The 22,336-nt window shown below is 33.2% G+C and overlaps 3 protein-coding genes across 3 annotated transcripts; all 3 read left to right on the top strand.

Moving 5' to 3' along the window:
• The first annotated feature begins 736 nt into the window (after window positions 1-736).
• LOC109339005 (bifunctional 3-dehydroquinate dehydratase/shikimate dehydrogenase, chloroplastic) lies at window positions 737-7,218 on the top strand. The gene is made up of 12 exons (XM_019576369.1): window positions 737-779; window positions 1,002-1,234; window positions 1,576-1,681; window positions 2,707-2,925; window positions 3,623-3,969; window positions 4,960-5,023; window positions 5,139-5,250; window positions 5,343-5,486; window positions 5,711-5,859; window positions 6,459-6,621; window positions 6,754-6,798; window positions 7,149-7,218. Exons 2-11 carry the CDS (start codon window positions 1,029-1,031, stop codon window positions 6,792-6,794), a joined length of 1,551 nt encoding a protein of 516 aa, XP_019431914.1. The 5' UTR covers window positions 737-779; window positions 1,002-1,028; the 3' UTR covers window positions 6,795-6,798; window positions 7,149-7,218.
• Window positions 7,219-9,146: 1,928 nt separating this feature from the next.
• LOC109339011 (internal alternative NAD(P)H-ubiquinone oxidoreductase A1, mitochondrial-like) lies at window positions 9,147-13,998 on the top strand. Its single transcript, XM_019576374.1, has 9 exons — window positions 9,147-9,198; window positions 11,157-11,804; window positions 11,996-12,209; window positions 12,434-12,594; window positions 12,699-12,764; window positions 13,048-13,211; window positions 13,290-13,404; window positions 13,548-13,727; window positions 13,817-13,998. The coding sequence occupies exons 2-9, from the start codon at window positions 11,205-11,207 to the stop codon at window positions 13,970-13,972; spliced, it is 1,656 nt and encodes a 551-aa protein (XP_019431919.1). The 5' UTR covers window positions 9,147-9,198; window positions 11,157-11,204; the 3' UTR covers window positions 13,973-13,998.
• A 3,239-nt stretch (window positions 13,999-17,237) lies between these two features.
• Window positions 17,238-21,798, top strand: LOC109339012 (internal alternative NAD(P)H-ubiquinone oxidoreductase A1, mitochondrial-like). The gene is made up of 8 exons (XM_019576376.1): window positions 17,238-17,951; window positions 18,145-18,358; window positions 18,879-19,039; window positions 19,137-19,202; window positions 19,304-19,467; window positions 19,813-19,927; window positions 20,933-21,112; window positions 21,548-21,798. The coding sequence occupies exons 1-8, from the start codon at window positions 17,358-17,360 to the stop codon at window positions 21,701-21,703; spliced, it is 1,650 nt and encodes a 549-aa protein (XP_019431921.1). The 5' UTR covers window positions 17,238-17,357; the 3' UTR covers window positions 21,704-21,798.
• Window positions 21,799-22,336: the final 538 nt, after the last annotated feature.

A 22,336-nucleotide genomic window follows, 5' to 3' on the forward strand; every position in this document is an offset into this window, starting at 1 on the left:
TTAAAGTACATTTATGTTATATCTTATAGTATCCCTGTTAAACATAAGCTTTTTAAAATCAAGTTTGTAATTCACTAATACCCATGAAATATGGTAAAGCAAATGAACTCGAGCTCAATTTCATATTAAAGATTTGTTTGGAGTTGAATTTTGGAGATGAAGGAAGGAAAAATGAAGGCGTAAAAATCATCTCATAAGTATATATATGGCTCCTAAGTATTCTCTTTCCATTTTTTCTCCTCCAAAATCTAACTCCCAAACTAACCTTAGTTTACGACCACATCCTAAAAATTTCTTAAAAGATAAATCTAGATTATATTTTATATAATACATTAGGACTAGGGTCAACAATGAATCAAATTAAACTCTACTAATTATTATTTTATTAAAAATAAAATATAGTGTGATCTAATGTTGGACTAAATAAAATCAAATTTAAGCCCTAATTAATTTATCCACTTACTCTAAAAATCCGGTAGTTTTAAATTTTAAATTAAACGGAAGGCGACACTACTTACTATTAAATTTTTTAGAATTAGAACTTAGAATAATGTATTTTGAATGAAATAATCAAAATGTAAATGTAAATATATGATTCTCTCATTGTTTTTTAATAACAAAAATGAAATTTTATTATAATAAAAAGATAAATAATATTATTGATAGTTATAATTCCTTTTATTAAGTATTCTGGCTCTATATTTTTTTCTCATTTTTTATTTCCCACCTACCCTATTCTCTGGTTCCCTCCTTCTCCAATCGACTCTTGCAACGTTCTGGTAACTAACTTACCTACTTCCTCTCTTCTCTCTTTATTTTCTCACAAAATTCCCCTCACTTAACGCTTTACTTCTCAGGATTCAGATTACCTTTCTATCCCTACTTAACTCTTAAAACTCCATTTTTGAAATTTTCATTTTCATATTTTCTAATTACCATAATCATTCTTTTTCTTTTCTTTTCTTTTTTATTAACTTACGAGTTGCTTTGTGACGTTTCAGTTTACATCGCCATCTTCTTCTCCCATAATGAGGAAGAGTGAAACTGAAACCTTAATTTGTGTTCCTATAATGGGGGACTCAATCGACATTATGAAGATTAATATCAACAAAGCTAAACTTGCTGGTGCTGATCTCGTTGAAATTCGATTAGATTCTTTGAAGATTTTCCACCCCTCTCAAGATCTCAACACACTTATTAAAGACCACATTTTGCCTCAGTTGTTTACTTACAGGTTTAACAACTCACTTTTCTTCTGATTTTATAGCTTTATTGATTTCATCTGTATGTTAATTGAATGAATCACTAAGGTAGCTTTTGGTGCATGGTCAGAACAAGATTGAACACACTGTTTCTGTTTTTATAATTCTCTTTGGTCTCACTCCTTTTAGTGAATCCAAAATACTATGTCATGTTTGATTCTATTAATAAAATTGACCAAACATAAAATTTAAAAATTGTATCCTATGTTCTATTCTGTCAGGTTTTTATACGTTTAGGAAATGGTACCGTTTAGGAAAATGGTACCTATGTAAGAACATTGTTTTGTAAATAATGAAATTTTATTTTGCTAAGGCCAAAATGGGAAGGTGGTATGAATGTTGGTGATGATAACAAACGATTGGAGGTGCTAAGATTAGCCATGGAATTGGGAGCTGATTACATTGATGTTGAACTTCAGGTTGTTTTCCCCTTGTCTACATATAGTCCCTGCTTTCCACTCCAGTAACAACTTCATTATAATAGAAGAAATACTTAGGTCCGTTTGCAAGTTGAGTTTTGGAGGCTATGGAAAGAAAAAGGAAGACTTCATGGCACAAGTGTATTTCATTGCTCTGAAACTTTTCCCTTTCACTTCATATCCTACCAAAACTCAACTCACAAACAGATCTTTAGAAAATACAAGTAGAGATAAATCTTAATTAGGACCGTTTTGTCTAGGCTTAAAAGAAGTGAGCCCAACAAAGTAATGTTTTTAGAAGCTACAATGTAACTTCTTTTAGGTTATTATGCAGCTTCTGATTTTTTGTAAAATCCCAATCAAACAAATATGCAAGTGTTAGTAATTTTATTTATTTATAAAATCACCTTTTTAAGAAATAGAACAAATAGGAGCTCTCTTCAATAGAACAAAGATATGATGGATTCTGTTGATGTTAATATTTTGCCGTCCTAAATTTGTCTCAATGTAGCCTCTTAATTTTTTTATCATGCAATATTATGTATGGACTATAAACTGCTACATTGAACTAGTAATTGCTTAGTTTGTTAGATGTACTATTATATTCCATTCTCATGTGTTATGCTCTTAGTTTATCAGTTCCATGCATTATGAATCAGTCATTCATTTGATGATGCTGTAGAAAACCTAAATCCCAAATACACCTTTTGATAGCTTTCTTAAAGTTTGTGGCTAAATTTCTGTCTTTGCATGGTTGTAGTGGAAATATTTGGGTATATCTCATCCTTCTAAAATTTGGCATTGAGCTTTTCTCTCAGAACCGAACTGCAGGTTGAATGGCTGTCACTTCTCTAATACATTAATAACCAAAGTAGTATTTATTTAGCAATATAAGATAGTGGACCTTAAAGCAAATAAATTTTCCCCTTATTTGAAGCAAGAGACTGTCTTCATGCTATTTGCTTTCTGATGTCCGAACTCTGAAATTTAGTGTAACATTTCCTATTTCTGCCAAATCTACAAAGGTTGCAGATCAGTTCTATGACTCTATACGTGGGAAGACACTCAATAAAACCAAGGTCATTGTTTCATCTCACAACTATCAGCACACTCCCTCAGTTGAGGATCTTGGCAAACTTGTAGCAAGAATACAAGCAACTGGGGCAGACATAGTGAAGATTGCAACAACTGCTGTGGAGATCACTGATGTTGCACGCATGTTTCAAACAATGGTCCATTCCCAAGTAAGATGCGCATGTAACATTTTTTTATCTAGTATTTTTTTTCCTTAGATGCAAACGTAAATTTGCAGCAAAACTCATATATTGTTGCTAACATATTTTGTCAGCTGACAGAAATGGAAGTTGAACAGATAGTTTACAAAATTTAGGACAATAATTTCCTAGCTTCTCATGAATCATTCTAACAATGGAAACTTTGAACAAAACTTTGATTTCATATACACATCTTATCTCTTATAAGGCTACTGACCTTACACATTAGTGAACTTTATTAGTGCATGATATAGATAAAACTACTTCAAGGTTGGTTAGGAACTGAATTTCTCGTGATTGATAGACAACTCAGTTGAGGAAGAGAGGTCACTTTTTTGTGAAGGTGCTTCCCGAAGAAATAAGGACCAGTGCAATTGCAGCTGATGTAAATTTAATCAAATGTTGGCTTCAATCATTTAAAACCATCTAGTGAGGGTAGTAGAGAAAGTTCTTGAAAAGTATCAAATAGGTTTGGGCTGTATGATTGTCTCATACATTATGCTTAAAACCTTTTGTTGCTAATTTCAATTCCCATGCCACTCCTGGCAAAACTCCTCTGCTTCTGATTATATTTTGAATGGCAACACAAAAATTTATGATTACTATGTTGTGGCGTTTTTATATGATTGTAAATAATTTTAGCATGACTATTTTTTGGAATTTCCAGGTTCCATTTATTGGACTTGTTATGGGTGATAGGGGATTGATTTCACGTATACTTTGTGCAAAATTTGGTGGTTATCTCACTTTTGGCACCCTTGAGTCAGGAGTAGTCTCAGCTCCAGGTCAACCTACAATTAAGGATCTTTTGGATCTATACAACTTTAGACAAGTGGGACCTGATACAAAAGTATATGGTATAATTGGAAAGCCTGTCGGTCACAGTAAATCACCCATATTGCACAATGGAGCCTTCAAGTCAGTTGGTTTTGATGGAGTTTATGTATTTTTATTGGTGGATGACCTTACCAATTTTCTCAGGACTTACTCATCAACAGATTTTGTGGGTTTCAGGTTATAACTCATTATGAATAGTTTTTTAATTTTGTCTTAATCTTGTTTTGATATTTCTTGCATGTTTGCATGCTGTTTTGTAACATCACTGTTTTTTAATACACTCTTCAACACACACTTTGTTATTGGTAGAATTCATGTTCGATGAACTAAATCACATTGGTCCACTCTCTATTTAATGGGTCCCATATGAATTTTGCCAATAAAGTGTGTTAAATTTGTGTTGCTAGCATCCCTCTTCCTGGATTTGTTTCTTTTCTGGCTTACGTTGTTAATAAGATTCTATACTAGTTGAGGAAACTTGGCAACATTTAAAACTTAGAATGGGTTATGGGTCGTCAAAGTAATTGAACGACTCAAGCATCACTTTGACAAATCCAATAAGGATGTAGAATCTTTGTTAGCCTTTTCATAAAGTCATTTCATGATTAATTATTTTGAAGGTTAGAATTTGTTTAATGCTAGCTTACATCACTGTTTAGAGTTGATGGATCTTTGTCTATTATTTCCAATATGATGCCCCACTACTGTTGTTGGTAGCTTGGTCTACATCGTTTATGATACATTTGGTATAACATTCAGCAATATATAATAGGGTGAATTTATTTGATTTTCTAATTTGAAGCAAGTACTTCTGAAGCATGTATATATATGTGTGTGTAATTGTAATCCTTTTGACTCTATGGTAGTGATTTTTTATATTGTGAAGCTGTATCTTTATATTGTGTAATACGATAACACCCTTTCTTTGATGCCCAAGGAACCCTATGTACAAGTCCTAGTTTACTTCCACTTCTATGGATATCTTCCCATTGTTGACCTCATGAAATTACCCTTTTAAACTCTACCATTTCTGTCTTTTGTTGCTCCTTATGTCATTTTTATTGTTCAGGTCTCCTCACTTCTTTCAATTTCAACTATTTTTGTGTTAGATAGTTAAACATCTCACACAACTACCATAGTCTGATCTTTGATATATTTATATTTCAGTGTCACCATTCCTCACAAAGAGGCAGCAGTTAAGTGCTGTGATGAGGTTGACCCAGTGGCTAAGGTATTTGGTTATTAGCTTGTATTTTGTTACAATGCAGGCTTGATAATCTTTGATCAGTATTTGGAGGAGTTTTCGTTCTATTTTTCTAAATTCTTCAAATTGCTTATGGGCACAGTCAATAGGAGCCGTGAATTGTATTATAAGAAGACCAACTGACGGGAAGTTGATTGGATATAACACAGATTATGTTGGCGCTATTTCTGCTATAGAGGAAGGAGTACTACAAGGTAATTCTCAAAAGGCTGAGCATTTTATGCTGTGACTTCTGTTGATCATTTTTATTCTGAAGATGTTGTGTACTTCAATTATTTCTCCACAGGTAGACATGATGGTGGTGGCACAGCTGTTTCACCATTAGCTGGTAAGATGTTTGTTGTTATTGGAGCTGGCGGTGCTGGGAAGGCACTTGCTTATGGTGCAAAAGAGAAGGGAGCAAGGGTTGTGATTGCAAACCGCACCTATGGTAAACTCCATTATTTTCATTTTCCTGCTTAAAGTTTTAGCACATTGCACTGTCAGAGGTTCTAGGATCTTGTGGAGAAAACTACATACGTGGGATATAGCTGACTGTGCTTCCCAACGTCGATGCATACCAAGCATTAAAATATGAACAACACTGGCATATTTTCCTTTGCCCCTGCAATCAGTATGTTGCATTCACTGATGTATTATTTGTTATACATATAGATCGTGCCAGAGAACTTGCTGATGTAATTGGAGGAGATGCTTTAGCCCTTGCTGATTTAGATAATTATCATCCGGAGGATGGTATGATTCTAGCAAACACAACCTCAATTGGAATGCAACCTAATGTTGATGAAACACCTATTTCTAAGGTTTGCTCCTTAAACCTTGCTGTCTTATAGCAATTAGGGTCTCATAATATTGTTATTTGTTAGTAGAATTTGTAATTTGATATGTTATTGACCATTTTATATATGTAAATAAGAAGATTAGATTTCTATTCAAGTGAAATATGATTATCGGTTCTGAAAATGGATATCTGTGGAATTTGACATACTTCACTAATTTATTTTGGTCTCATTATGTTATGATTGTCCCTACTTAATTGAAACTTTGATCGGGAACAAATATGATTAATAATGCCTAATGCTTCCTAAGCCTTGTCTAGGCTTTGTTTTGGTTTGAAATATTGATGCTCTCTAGGACTTTGTTTTCATTTGATATAGTTGATAGTTGAATTCAACTTTTAACAAATGCCAGAGTTAACCAGCAAAACTGCTCTCATTCTTGAAGTGGAAATGGAGCATTGGCCCATATAAACACACTTCCACCAAATATTTACGTTTAAGATGTGGTGTTTCTGTTCTAGATGGGTCTCTCAGTAAAATATTAATAGTTGCGAAGGCACAAATGTTATATGAAACATGAGTAAGTTGAATGCTAGAGAACCAATCGTCTTATCTTTTTGCAGCATGCTTTGAAATCTTACTCCCTGGTTTTTGATGCCGTCTACACACCCAAAATGACTAGACTCTTGAAGGAAGCAGAAGAATCAGGAGCCACTGTTGTAACAGGATTGGAGATGTTTCTTGGACAAGCATATGGACAATTTGAGAAGTTTACTGGAATGCCAGGTAAGCTGAATGTAAAAAAAAATACTAGACTAATTTAAATATACCTTTTGAGCTCGTTCTCCGGTCTGTACTTAATTTGATCTGATTGGATTGGAAGTCTGGTTTTCTCTGTTTAATTCTATTTTTCTGCAGCTCCGAAGCAGCTCTTCAAAAAAATTACGGAAAACTTGTGATGAGGTTTGCAAGACCTGACTTATATCTCATTGATAATGTTTCCCTATGTGTTGAAAGTTCCACCTTTGCTTTTAGTCTATTAGTTCATTCATGTTTTCTGTTGTCGTTGTTTTAAATAATATAATTGCATGTCTTTGGCTTTTTATGTGAACTATATATGGTGATTGTTGACTCGTTGCAATATCATCTAACAATGTGACAAAATATATGCTATTTCCAACATTTATGCCCTCCCTTTTTTCTTAATACACATTTGTGTATTATGCTTGAAGCATTCTTCTCTGAAGCTATGAGTTGTTTTCTGAACTTGCTTTTGTTTATTTGTTCTTATTTTAATATTCTTTATGTACTAGGATGAGACCAATGATGCCAAATGTGTAGCTGTGAAAATGTAATGGTTGTTTTATTTGTTGGGAGAAATTGGTTGCTACATGTGCCAGCAAAATGAATTTCTATCTATTCTTGGAAGTTGATGTTTTGTATGTAACGTTTTTAAGTAGCTGGGTACATAATTTTCAATTGATTTTTTATATGAGAAAACGCAATTGGAAGTTGATTCTTGGAAGTTTACTGTAGTGTTTGTTGGCTATTGTAATTTACACTTTTAAGCTGGGTTTTTGCCGATTTTTAAATTTTAAAATAAATGAAATTAATTGGCAATTAGGTAGTAGTCGATTAATTCGTCCTGGTTGAGGTATATATACTGTTCAATAACAAAGTCCGTGATGAGATAGGTACGGAGTAACATCTCTTACACCTGACCTTAAGCCCAATGGGCTTTAACATATCAAAAGAAAGCATAATGTTGAATGAAAACTACACACGCAATTAATTGTGTGATAGAATTGGAAGAATGAATGGGAAGATTTAGGTACCATTTTTATTGTGAACTATATGGTGGGTGGGTGGGTATTAATAAACTTGTTTGGGTACGCCAACACCCTTATGTATGAGAAAAATATATATGCATTAACAAGTGTATGAGTTTTATAAACTATTACTGTATAATTTATCATCTATGATTAATCAACATTGACTCTTTAAAAAATTAATACAAATAAATGGTGGATAATGAACAAATTATGTATAAACCTTTATACTAACGGTATATATATTTAGACTTATTTATTATTTATTTTACCTCCCCCTTCACTGCATGAGAATATCATATGATGTCACCAGGGGTGAACTAAAAGAAAAAACAATGGGAGTAGAGTGAAATGATTATAACAAAATTATAAATAACGGTGGCTGCCCAAATACTACATACATTATTACAAGCTACCTCTAGATATAGCCCATTAGGTGACTACAAATAAATATGGATAAATTAGAAATTTAATGCAAGCTACCCATGAAATTTTGCCCATATGGTTGCTATAGGAGGTGTTCAAAAACACTTTCCGATAAATAAATCACATTTCCTAAAATATCATTATCACCAACACCACCCAAATTTCTTGGGTCGTCTCCAACAGAAACTGCACAAGGTTTGACGAAGTTTTTTTATAGGTTCTACACCCTTCATTAATAGGGTGTGTGACAATTTAATAATCAAGCAATTATGGTTTTTATATAGGTTCTACATACTTATATTTATTATCTATATAATGTTTTTATAGAAAGTAATATGGTTACTTTAAATAGAGAATTATTTAGATTGTAAAAAGTATAGTTGAAGATTTATTTATCGGAAAGTGTTTCTGAACACCTCCTATAGCAACCATATGGGCAAAATTTCATGGGTAGCTTGCATTAAATTTCTAATTTATCCACATTTATTTGTAGTCAGAATGGGCTATATCTAGAGGTAGCTTGTAATAATGTATGTAGTATTTGGGCATCCACCGTTATTATAGTTGAAATCTTAAATACATTTTTAGTATTGTAAAAATAGGGTGTTTTAGTTGATAGAAAATAAAAATTTAGTTTTGAGTCTATGCAAAGTAGTTTATTCTGAATTCCATTTCTTTCTTCCTTGTTATTTAAGAGTTGTTAATTAATGACATGATACCGCACATAGATGAAATGTGGCATCATAGAAGATGATATGTGAGTACTTAATGAAATTCAACTAATAATTACATAAAGAGAAATCAAAATATACTTGATTGGGTGACAACAACAATTTTTTTATATATTAGAGGGAATAAAAACAAAATGATGATACTTTAGAGGAAATTAAAAGTTAATTTAATGCAACCAGAAATAGACTATAAGTACCTCCTAAATTAACTAGTCTAGTTGGTAGTTATAGCTTGTACACACCTCATCTAAACCATTAAACTTATAAATACTAGAATTTCGCACAACAACAACAAAGTGTGAAAACCTTGGTTCTTGAATATAACTTTCTCACAAATTCAAAACCTAAGGACAAAACCCCATCAGATTAAAAAAAAGGTTATGTTGTTTCTCTTCTTAACTGTAACTGTATCATGAATGACGGGTTTTATTTGTTTGTTTTTCTTTTATACTAGGGAGCTCTTTGGTTTCCACTGTATAAAGTAAACATATTTTTCATTTCTTGTTCATACTGTTAACGTAAATCTATATGAATGCATTAACTGTATTGACCACATTTTAAAACATAGAAAAACACACATATTTATTTGTGAACAAAACATATTTAAATTTTGTTTCAAATGTGTTTCTGTTGTATTAGATGCAACAACTGCTTTCATCACTATATAGTATGTATTAAACTTTCCCAAATACCCAATACATTCTCTCTTACTTAGAAACTTTGTGTAACAAGTTCTGCTTTATATCTTGTGTTTCATTGTTCATTTTATATTTCTCACAAGCACCCATTTGCATGGACTTAGGTACGGATCGTACGTCCTTTAATTTTATATTTAAAATTGTTGGACTCGAACTGTTGAAATTCTCATATCTTGTAATTTAAGAATACATGTGTCGAGCTTTAAAGTTATGTCCTTTAGAAACATGGTTGTTATATAATGAATTTTTGAGTGTCTATGAAAATATATAGCAATTGGTTTGGGAAGAAAGAACTTCTTGTTTAAAAATTGTAGAAGCTAAGTGATATTAGAAATATTTTGTATCTTCTTCATTTATAGTTTCAATATAATACCTTCGAAATATTAACAAACATAGAAACATCCTAGTGATTTTATTATGAACATGGTAACATGAATAATTTTCACAAGCAAAAGGTTGACATACTATTGTCCTTTTACACATACTACAACATTTAGACAATTGTACAATGTCTAATATTTTCTCTCTTACCATTATCTTATGGGACATCAAGGATCAACATAACATGTTTTCTTTCTTACCATTATTTATGGGATAGCGAGGATCAACATAACATAAAGTTATTATCTTATGTCCAGAAGGTTACATGATTACACCCTTAAAATTACCTAAGGTGAAATATTATTTTCTATCAGAATCCTATTAGATAATAATCTTGCTTTTTGTGTGTAAATCTTTACCCAATTCAAAAAAATACATTATCACAAAAAGAGGTGAAACCACCACCGTACCATATTAGTCATTTTTATACTCTAATAAGGTAACTGGAAAATTATAAGTTGAGGAGAAAAAACTAATTTAGTAAGCTAAATGATTGAATCAGCATTTTTCCATAAAATTAAATGATAAGTTAACTAATACATACAAAATAAAATAATGTCGTATATAAAATAAATAAATACCCAATTAATCCCTAAAAATATTTATTTATACCAATCTTTCCCTAAGTAATTAATAGTCAAATTTAGTCAGCCCTTTAAATTTCAGAGGGATCCTAAAATTTATCTTAGAATTTAACGTAAAGAACTGATTTGGTCCAAAACCTCATGAGCCAAAAAGTGAGGTTTAAGTAAACGTGGACATATCTTGGGATATGCTACATTCAAAAAGTGTGTCTATTTGGATGTTCCTCTGTGGAATATTGCATAATGTTAACTTTTGATTGATACTTTGTAATCTTTCTTAGTGCCTTATAAAGATATGTTGTCTCAAACTGTATTTTAAATTATGTCATGGGTTAATAATATTAAAATAATAACAGAAAAAATAATAATTTTTTTATTTTTTTAACTGATATGACATATTTTATTTGAGACAGATGAGTAAAGTTATAGTCGCTTATGCATTGTTGTCCCTTATTCTTGGAAAAGATTGTTATTAACTTGTCACTAACTGTGTGATTCTTTGTAACCCTCAAACTCTCATTTCTTTTCCTTTTTGTCACTGCTCATGTTTTAAAGCACCCAGTTTTTGTATATATATGGTCTAAGGTACAAGTCATCTAATATTTTCATTCTTCTTTTAGTTTAGTTCTAACTTCATAACATTAAAATTTATCTCAACTTTGGTCATTACAGAAACCTTAGAAAGTGTTCAGGATTGCCCACAAAACCTGTTCTCTAACAATGGCATTGGCAAGGATTGCTAGGACCAACATGAGAAGAAGATCAGGAAGTGCTTTTGGCAGTTATGCAAGTGTGAATGATACATTCTATGGCATAGCATACACACCCTTATGCCCCTTACAATCCAATGTGTATTTCAAAGCAAATGACAAATTTTCACACATTCCTGGAATTAAGGAACAGAACCACCTGAACTTTTCAATGAGGGGGATATCAGGAACTCCACACTATCAGCATTCTTCTGCTAACACACCGAGAGTCGCGGAGGTATCCGAGACAGAGTTGGAGCATGAGGAGCCAAGATATGCAGGACTAGAAGCAACTAAGGCAAGTGAAAAACCAAGGGTGGTTGTTCTTGGTACAGGTTGGGCTGCATGTAGGTTCCTCAAAGGGCTAGACACCGAAATTTATGATGTTGTTTGCATATCACCTAGGAATCATATGGTCTTTACTCCTTTGCTGGCTTCAACATGTGTTGGAACCCTCGAATTTCGGTCTGTTGCTGAGCCTGTTAGCCAAATACAGGATGCATTAGCAAAGAACCCCAATTCTTACTTCTATCTGGCTTCTTGCACTGGAATTGACACAGACAAACATGAAGTGAGTGAAATTATTTACATAGTTTTTTGTTACATGCTTTGGACATTCAAAAAATCATATAATGCACAACATGAAATATTAATAGACTAATGATTTTGTGTTAGCTTCCTGTTTTTTCTTCTAAAATGCTTCAGTCTGCATTCTAAAGCTTTATAGTGAAAATCTTGGTCATTTTCATTCCATGTTAACAGATATACTGTGAGGTAGTTAACCATGGTGAACTCCCATATGAGCCATATCAATTTAAAGTGGCATATGACAAGCTTGTAATTGCATCTGGAGCTGAGCCCTTAACTTTTGGTATCAAGGGAGTTAAGGAACATGGCTTCTTTCTTCGTGAAGTAAACCATGCTCAAGAAATAAGGAAGAGACTTCTCCTTAATCTCATGCTTTCTGAAAATCCAGGTGTGTATTTCATATTCTTCATAGTTCACTACCTTTGTTAGTTGACAAAAAATAAACATTGGTAATGCAACAATATTATATACCATCCACATATTCTATATGTTCTGAGTTGTCCTTATTATTCTCTCTAACTCTTAGTGTATTTATTTATAATGATTTTGCTTATTATAAAATATAATATTATAATGTTGAAGCCTAAGCTGAAAATGTTTCCATCAAAACAGGCATATCAGAAGAAGAAAAGAAACGTCTATTACACTGTGTATTTATTGGAGGTGGCCCAACAGGAGTGGAATTTAGTGGTGAATTGAGTGATTTCGTCATGAGAGATGTTCATGAGCGCTATACTCATGTTAAAGATTATGTTCACGTCACACTCATTGAGGTACATGGTTGAACTTGGTTCCATATTTTAAACTCTACTTTATACTTAGACGTTAACTTATTTGAATGTGTACTATACCATTTTTGTTAACTTTTCATGAGTAGGCAAATGAGATACTCTCATCCTTTGATCTTAGCCTACGACAATATGCTATGAAGCACTTAACAAAGGTAATAACATTTTTTGTTGTATATCTTACTCTCATGATTGGTCACATTCTATAGGCTGTGTTTGACGCAAAAGTAAGATTGTTGCTTAATAAATTGAGGTTACGTGTTCAAATCTTGAAAACAGTCTATCTGTTTACAAGGATAAAAATGCGTACATTTGCTCTCCTCAAACCTTACTAAACGGGAGTTTCATACACTCGATTGCCCTTTTTCTAAGAACCTGTTTCATTCTCATTGTTTCAATTTTTAAGATTAAGCCTGACACACACAGTTATTGTATCAGTCTGGGGTTCATCTTATGAGGGGTGTTGTGAAAGAGGTGCATCCCAAAAAGATAGTTCTGAGTGATGGGACTGATGTTCCTTATGGCCTCTTGGTCTGGTCCACTGGGGTTGGTCCTTCTGAGTTTGTGAAAGCACTAAATTTTCCCAAGTCTCCTGGGGGAAGGTATGTGTAGAAAGAAGTTCCATGTTTCCCCATCATTTTCTATAGTTTATATTCAATTAATATTGCTGAATGATACAGAATTGGTGTTGATGAATATCTTCGTGTTCCCTCTGTGGAAGATGTTTTTGCCCTTGGTGATTGTGCTGGTTTTCTTGAACAAACTGGAAGGCGTGTTCTTCCAGCTCTAGCTCAGGTTAGACTCTATTTTAGAATACACTGTTCATGTAAATTGTCAACGTTCTCATTATGGTGAAACACAAGATTGTTTTCCTGTTGGTCTAGGCTTAGTCATTAGTTGTTCCTAAGATGGCAATGCATTAATTGGTGACTTTGCAGGTTGCTGAAAGGGAGGGAAAGTATCTTGTAGAGTTGTTCAACAAAATAGGGAAACAGAATGGAGCCAAGGCTTTTTGTTCAAAAGATATCCCATTTGGAGACCCATTTGTGTATAGGCATCTTGGGAGCATGGCTTCAGTAGGTCGCTATAAAGCATTAGTTGATCTACGCCAGTCTAAGGTATCTTAACAAAGTTACTAATTGTATCTTTAATATATTTAGAAAAGTAAAGGAGGCTTATGATCTTTATATATAAATGTATAATGCAGGATGCAAAGGGGGTTTCACTTGCTGGTTTTGTTAGCTGGTTGATATGGCGTTCTGCTTATCTTACACGTGTAGTAAGCTGGAGGAACAGGTTTTATGTGCCAATGAACTGGGCAACAACATTAGTCTTTGGCAGAGACAACACCCGAATTGGTTGATATTTCATTATAGCTACCTGTAGCACAAAACTGCTTAACTTTTTGGCTGAATGCTCAGCCTATGAATTATTTTACCCTTTATCATGCTGTATAATACAACACAAGTTAAATTGCTAGTATATTGATCAAATAAAAAATTATATTTTCTAGTTCATTTATCCACAAATAGTTTATACTATGTGATATAATTATTTTTTACAAATGGGTTGTGAATGGATTATTGAATGGAAAAACTAGTTGCATGATAATTAACGGTATGTTTAAGTGTTATTTGTGAGAGATATTTTCAAAATATCTGAATTCATATGGCAATTATATACATATTTTGGTTTCATAATAAATGAAACAAGATGATGATTGAATTAGTGGTTGTAGCCATTAGTAAGGAAGTGAAGGTCACGAGTTTGATCCTTAGCTTGGACAATTTTATTACGTTTTATTCATATTAGTATGAATAAAAATGAAACAATACAACCCAAGGAATCGAACCAAAAACCTCTTCTATTTTATTTTTTTCAAAACTCAAGTTACAAATAAAACCCTTCATACTTCTCAAATCTTCCCTTTCTATTCTCTCTCCTCCAAATCTCTCTATCAACCAAGTCATTCCATTCCCTATTGATATGGAGTCCAAATCTATGTGGGAAGACCCTTGGTGGCAAAAAAGAACAAAAAGTCTCCGTAATTAATGGGAACTTGACACGCACGTTAGGGAAGAATCGACCATTTGACTCAAACTGTGGTAGTGCAAAACATTCACCCCCAATTGTAGGAGCCCAAAGCCCACCAAAATTTTCTTGCAATTCCCACCTTATTTTTTTTTACCACATTCCTTGCGTCACACATCCACTTGCTCATTAAGCTTATGTTGTTGTTGTTCTCACAGGCTCATCAAAATGGAAGCTTCCATTTTGGTCAAAACCCTAAACATTTGATTCAATAAATCATGTCTCTCCCTCCTACTTTTAAGACACCAAAGCTATTTCAAAGGGCTAGAATGGTCTTTGTTCATTGTGCCCATTTAAACGGTGCCGTTTGGATTAGTTACTGTTTGTTGGCCACCTCAAGCATAAGATTCAGAGACCGAATATACAGGAGAACGTGCATTAAGGAAACCTTTTCTAGGACTTGCATTTGGATCTTTATTAGTACTTTTTTTATAAAAATTAAGGCATCCAATTTTTTTAACCTTGTAACAAAATGGACTTGGATAGTTTTAAAGATATTTATTGCATATTTTTATATAATAAACACTCTTCTTTCAATAAATACTTTTCACTTGCATATCTTTAATTTAAAGGGCCCTTTAGGTTCAAGTTAACAAAACCTTTAAGATAAATTCAAATAAACTTTTTGGTATTCTATAATATTACTTTTGTCATTCATAGACTAAAATACCTAGAGCGAGTAATCTAAGCCCTTTTTAGGTATTATAAAAATGAACAAGCTTTACTCACAGTAGCACTCCTGAATTTCCAATGTATTAGGAGACTTTCTAATAAATTTTTTTTATTTATCATTCCTCCTGAAACAAGGGATTTTATTATTCACTTAAAAAAAGAACATATTCTTTTAATAATAAATAGTAAAAAAAAGACATTTAATTTTTGTTACTAAACAAACACTTGAGAAACTCAAATAAGTTTTTTCCATGTGCCTTTTCTACTCTAGGTTCAGTTCAGGCACACAATTCGGAACTTTCTTTTCCTTTTGGTTATTATGAAGTAGTAATAAAGAAATCATATATTATAGGATCTGATTCTGATCGACACACAGAAGTTTCTTGGGTCTCAAGGCTCAGTACATTTCATTTCCAGTTATAATAATATATAATTAATGTAATGATATATGAGCATGTAGTATATACAAGTACATGTTGAACTTAAACCACTCTCAATCATAGCTGTAGCATTCACGCACCACATCACTTTTCTAAAACCCTTTCAACTTATGTACTACACTTTTGCACACCATCACTTCTTCAATCTTCTTCTCCCAACAACTTCATAACCAAAGCATAAAAAAAGGTTATAATTATGTTACATTGTAGACCTGTTTTTGTTTCATTTTTCGTTCATATATTAGAGTTAAGACTTATTAGCTTAAATATACACTGTTTTATCAAGTAATGTACTTTGGTTTTTGTAATCTTTGCTTTTGTTATCATTGCTTCTTAGCTGTTTGATTGTGTTATGTTTTTTTTATTCATGCAAATTATTGTGGCTCTGTCTGTGACAAACCAAATTGCTGATATTTCAATAGAATCTATACCTTTGTTTTGTTTCTAGGCAAGTAATCAATTTGCATTTGTTCAGGTTGATTGATCATTTTTATTTTTGAGAGAAACTTATTAGTCCTTTCAACTCTGAATACCATTTTGCTTTTATGTTTATTACAAATTCATCCAAGATCCAACACAAATGATGTGTTCCTTAAGCATGAGATGTTCAATCTCTGCTATTTTGTATGAAAAATAATGTTTTGTTGGTAAATACAAAACTTGTTAAGATTCTATTTCAAAACTAATTGGCAATGAGAAGAGTGACCCAATAAGTATTTAAATCATTATCGAGATAATGAGGTAGGTGATGTGAGACTTATTTTTCAACATGCCCCTTTCACGTAAGCGTGCCGGACCAGGCGAAGGGTTACCTTTGATCCATAACTAAAGTGTAGAACCGGAAAAAAATTAAGCTCTAACTTTGATATCATGTTAACCTTGGTGCACAAACAAAAATAAATTCATCTGATGGCCTTGCAGCTGTGATGAATTAATGGTTTCTGGCATACGAATTGCAGTGTAGCTTGCAGATCTTTGACAATATAACTTGTACATTGTTTTGTTCAATGAGATCAATTTGTGTAGACAATATGTTTGATACCATCAACTAATAGTCCATCTGTTTCAGTTTATAAAAATATTCCCTGACAGTGATTTTGACAGAAATGTTTTTTTGTTATAAATTGAAAAGTTCAATTTCTATTTTGGTATTACATTGCAAAAGTGTATAGATTTTGATGTTCTAGTTACTTGTATTAAATATTATAGAATTAGTTAAACCCTTTGAGGAGTTTCTAACAAATTATTCTTTGTATCTACCAATACTTAATTAGAAAAGGTATATTAGCTTTTGTTAACTTGTCCTGATCCGTGGGCTTCTTTGCAACTCCCATAGCTTAAAATCTCATTTTTCTTCCCTTTTGTCACATCTGATGTTGTTAAACCCCCAATTTTTGTATATATATGTTGCTGCTGTTATTTGTTGTAAAACATCTCATTCTTCTTTTATTGCAGTTAAAACTTCAGAATACTCAAACCTCTCTGAATTTTGGACTATTTAGGAAGCTTCGTAAGTATTAAGCCTTCAGAACTTATTCTCTAACAATGGCATTGGCAAGGATTGCTAGGGCCAACTTGAGAAGATCAGGAGGTGGTGTTGGAAGTTATGTAAGCGAGAAAGAAATATTGTATGAGAGAGCATGCACACCCAAATGCTCCTTAGCTTCCCTTGTAAATTCCAAAGCAAATGGCAAGTTTTCTTACATTCCTGGAATTAAGGAACAGAAGTACATGAACTTCTCAATTAGGGGAATTGCAGGAACTCCACACTATCAGTTTTCTTCAAACACAGAGAGAATAATGGATGAATCTGATTCAGAGTTGGAGCATGAGGAGCCAAGATATGCAGGACTAGAAGCAACTAAGGCAAGTGAAAAACCAAGGGTGGTTGTTCTTGGTACAGGTTGGGCTGCATGTAGGTTCCTCAAAGGGCTAGACACCGGAATTTATGATGTTGTGTGCATATCACCAAGGAATCATATGGTCTTTACTCCTTTGCTGGCTTCAACATGTGTTGGAACGCTCGAATTCCGGTCTGTTGCTGAGCCTGTTAGCCAAATACAGGATGCATTAGCAAAAAACCCCAACTCTTACTTCTATCTGGCTTCTTGCACTGGAATTGACACAGACAAACATGAAGTGAGTGAAATTATTAACCCCTAGTTCTCTGTTACATGCTTTGGACATTCAAAAAAACCATGCAACACACAATGTGAAATATTAATAGACTAATAAATTTGTGTTTGCATCATGTTTTGTTTTAAAATGCTGCATCCTGCATTCTTAAGTTTATATAGTGAAAATCTTAGTCATTTTCATTTCATGTTAACAGATATACTGTAAGGCAGTTAACAATGGTGGACTCCCACATGAGCCATACCAATTTAAAGTGGCATATGACAAGCTTGTAATTGCATCTGGAGCTGAGCCTTTAACTTTTGGTATAAAGGGAGTAAAGGAACATGCCTTTTTTCTTCGTGAAGTAAACCATGCTCAAGAAATAAGGAAAAGACTTCTCCTTAACCTCATGCTTTCTGAAAATCCAGGTGATTATTTTTATCATATCTATCATGGTTCATCAGTCTTGTCACAGTTAGCTTTGTTATTTTGGCAGAAAATATACCTAGGTGATGCAACAACATTCTATGCCATCCACATATTCTGTTTTCTGAGTTGTCTTTATTTACTCCTCTAGCTCTATTTATTTTTTCATCTGAGAACGGGGTTTAGGCTATTTTCTCCTTTTGCTATTATTTTTCAATAGGAGGCATTAAGGTAACTTTGGTACACACATAACAGAATGGAACAGAATATTATATTTTGTTTTCTTTGGTTTCACCCTTTTATCAAAATGTCCTACTTATTAACATTATGTCTTGTTGGTTCTATTTATAAAATATGCCAAACATTAAACTAAATTCACACCTTTTATTCTGCCTCGCCCAAACATGTCTACCAAATGCATTCTTAAAGTTGTTATACAGCATTATTTTTTAATTTACTCACCTAGTATACTTATTGATAATTATGCTGAAGTCTAAGCTGAACATGTCTCCATTACAACAGGCATATCAGAAGAAGAAAAGAAACGCATTCTACACTGTGTAGTTATCGGAGGTGGCCCAACAGGAGTGGAATTTAGTGGTGAATTGAGTGATTTCATCATGAGTGATGTTCGTGAGCGCTATTCTCATGTCAAAGATTATGTTCACGTTACACTCATCGAGGTGCATGCTCAAATTTAACTCTACATTTTGAACTATAGTCTGTACTTAGAGGTTTATTTTGGATGTACTTAACCATTATGTTATCTCTCATGATTAGGCAAATGAGATACTTTCATCCTTTGATGTTAGCCTACGACAGTATGCAACAAAACACTTAACAAAGGTAAACCTTTTGATTCTATATATTCTAATGATCTAATCTTACAAACAAAGTTGGCCACATTCTCACAAGATTAAGCCTAACATTTATAATTTTTTTATCAGTCTGGGGTTCATCTTATGAGGGGTGTTGTGAAGGAGGTGCATCCCAAAAAGTTAGTTCTGAGTGATGGAACTGATGTTCCTTATGGCCTCTTGGTCTGGTCCACTGGGGTTGGTCCTTCTCAGTTTGTGAATTCACTAAATCTTCCCAAGTCTCCTGGGGGAAGGTATGTGCTACAAAAAAAAATCCACTATTTTGCTCATTTTCTATCTATGATCTCTGTTGGAAATAGTGAAACAATACCTGACATGCATAGGTTTCACAGTTTCAGTATGTTTCTTGGTATATCTTGATATGTCACATGATGTATGAGAAATACAAAAAGGTTGGTCTGGTCCACTTTAATAATTAGACACAATGCTATATAGTTATGTACTATCCTAATATAATTGATAATAGTATAATCAACTCTAAGATATTTCAGAAAACTCTAGGATACAATAAATATATAATGAGATATTTTCTGATATTCTAACAGTCTCTATTCAATTAATATTTTTGAATGATACAGAATTGGTGTTGATGAATATCTGCGTGTTCCATCTGTTGAAGATGTTTTTGCCCTTGGGGATTGTGCTGGTTTTCTTGAACAAACTGGGAGGCCTGTGCTACCTGCTCTAGCTCAGGTTAGCTTTTTCTCTAATGTTTAACCAACTATATTTGATATGATGAAGAAAAAAGTGTTAATCCTGATATACCATTAAAACACAATTATCTCATTTTAGTAGCGAACCGCAAATTGGTTTTCTCGTGTACCAATTCCTGGTTCTTTTGCGAACTGGTTCCCTTTAAGGAACAAACTGGATTTTTACCTACAATTTAAGTAAAAGAAAAAATAATAATTGGTAATGTACAGTCACTTACATCAATGAGTTACAACAAACAAGAAATTTTTTATCCTTGGTATTTCTCCTATGGTGTTAATTCAAACCTACAAGAAGCAACACTAGAAACGACTATGCAGAGAGTTATAGAAACCCTACTGAATATATTCCTAGCGTACCGATATTTGACAGGGTACCGTACCACGTACTATATACCCACACCTGTACTAAAGAGAACTAAGTATCAGGTGACTATGTGATATACATGTCATTGAATTCAATGAGGAAAATCCCACTAGATGGAGAAAATTCATATACTTGATAATTGCAACAACCTCTATCTGTGCTTGCTCCTGAGCATGGTGTAAGACGTTTAGTAATAGGATACTAATGTCTAAGGGTGAGCCTTAGCACATTGGAGAATGTAGATTCAAATTATAGAAAGAGTCTTTCTACTAACCAGAGTAAATCTCAGTTCCCAAACCTCATCATCATCATGCATGCACCAGGCCACCCCTTTTTATTGTTCAGGTAAACTTTCGTTTTTTCACATTATGCTGAAACAGGAGATTGTTTTGCCGCTGATCTATGCTTAGTCATTCCTAGTAACCGGAAAAGTCAACGAATGAGTAATGAGTAATGGCACTGTGTTGATCAAAGTAACAGTTGATTGTAACTACACATTCTATTAATAAATAAGTAGTAAGTTTATATTCTGCTATGGAAAAACAAGCATAATGAATTGCCTATGTCCCACGCACTGATGATTACAATACTTTTCTATATCTATGCATTGATGACTAACAGGTTGCTGAAAGGGAGGGAAAGTATCTTGTGGAGTTGTTGAACAAAATAGGGAAACAGAATGGAGCCAAGGCTTTTTCTACAAAAGATATGCCATTTGGAGACCCTTTTGTATACAAGCATCTTGGGAGCATGGCTTCAGTAGGTCGTTATAAAGCACTGGTTGATCTACGCCAGTCTAAGGTATCATAACAAAAATTCTATTTCTCTGTTTTTGGGTAAACCATAGTTAAATATTTCACTCGTTTACTACATGCTAAATTCGAGTTACCACATAACACAATACATATTAGATTCCTTATAAAAGAACTTTTATAATAATAATAATGTAAAAAGTGACGAACTACATATAACCAGATATCAAACTTTGATACAGATACCACAAATTATGTAAATGTAAGTAAACCATGCTTATTAAATATACTATTTTAATAGCTAAAAAGAATTTTACTTACATAATCTTCTCTTATATGTAACTTATTTTCATAACTCGTTCTGATGAAACAAGTAAAACAACTTTCAAACTCCTTAACAGATAGTAACTTTCAGTGTGGTGTCATATGAAAGTCAAATTTAGCAAACTCAAAACTGAAGATTTTGTGTTACTTATGTGTGTAGGATGCAAAGGGTTTATCACTTGCTGGTTTTGTTAGCTGGTTTATATGGCGCTCTGCTTATCTTACACGTGTCATAAGCTGGAGGAACAGGTTCTACGTGGCAGTGAACTGGGCAACCACACTCTTCTTTGGAAGAGACAACAGTAGGATTGGTTGAAATTTCATCATAGTAGTACTGTAATAGCATAATACCACTCAACAATTTTATTTTGCCTGTCTGGTCAACCTATGCATTCTTTTGGCCTTAGACTTTGCTGTTGAATATTTCTTGTAAGAATAATCTTAAACTACTTAAATTGCATAGTTAATATATTATATAAGTCAGTTACGAATACACATAGTCAACTCTGATAAGTATATATGATCTCTACCCCACCACCTGTTAGAAAGTAAGTCTCATGTCATCTACTTCATTGTCTCAGTAATTTGTAATTTTTTAATTATCTGTTGGACTATTCCTCTCATTACCAATTGGTTTTGAGATAAAACCTTAACATAGTATCAGAGCTATTGTCCAACTTCTTCCTGATTGTCATGGGCCAAAAAATACGCTTTAGTTATGAGTCAAAGTTACATTTCGCCTGGTCTAACAAGCTTATGTGGAGGGGGTATGTTGGAAAGTAAGTAGTACATTACCTACATCATTATCTTGGGAATGGTTTAATTACATGTTGGACTACTCCTCTCATTATCAATTGATTTTGAGATGAAATCTTAACATCACTATAAATCGGATTGTGATCATAAAACCTCGAAGCTGGGTCAAACCACATATCAAACCACATATCAT

Source organism: Lupinus angustifolius, unplaced genomic scaffold (assembly GCF_001865875.1).
Source record: "Lupinus angustifolius cultivar Tanjil unplaced genomic scaffold, LupAngTanjil_v1.0 Scaffold_50_99, whole genome shotgun sequence".
Lineage (NCBI taxonomy): Eukaryota > Viridiplantae > Streptophyta > Magnoliopsida > Fabales > Fabaceae > Lupinus > Lupinus angustifolius.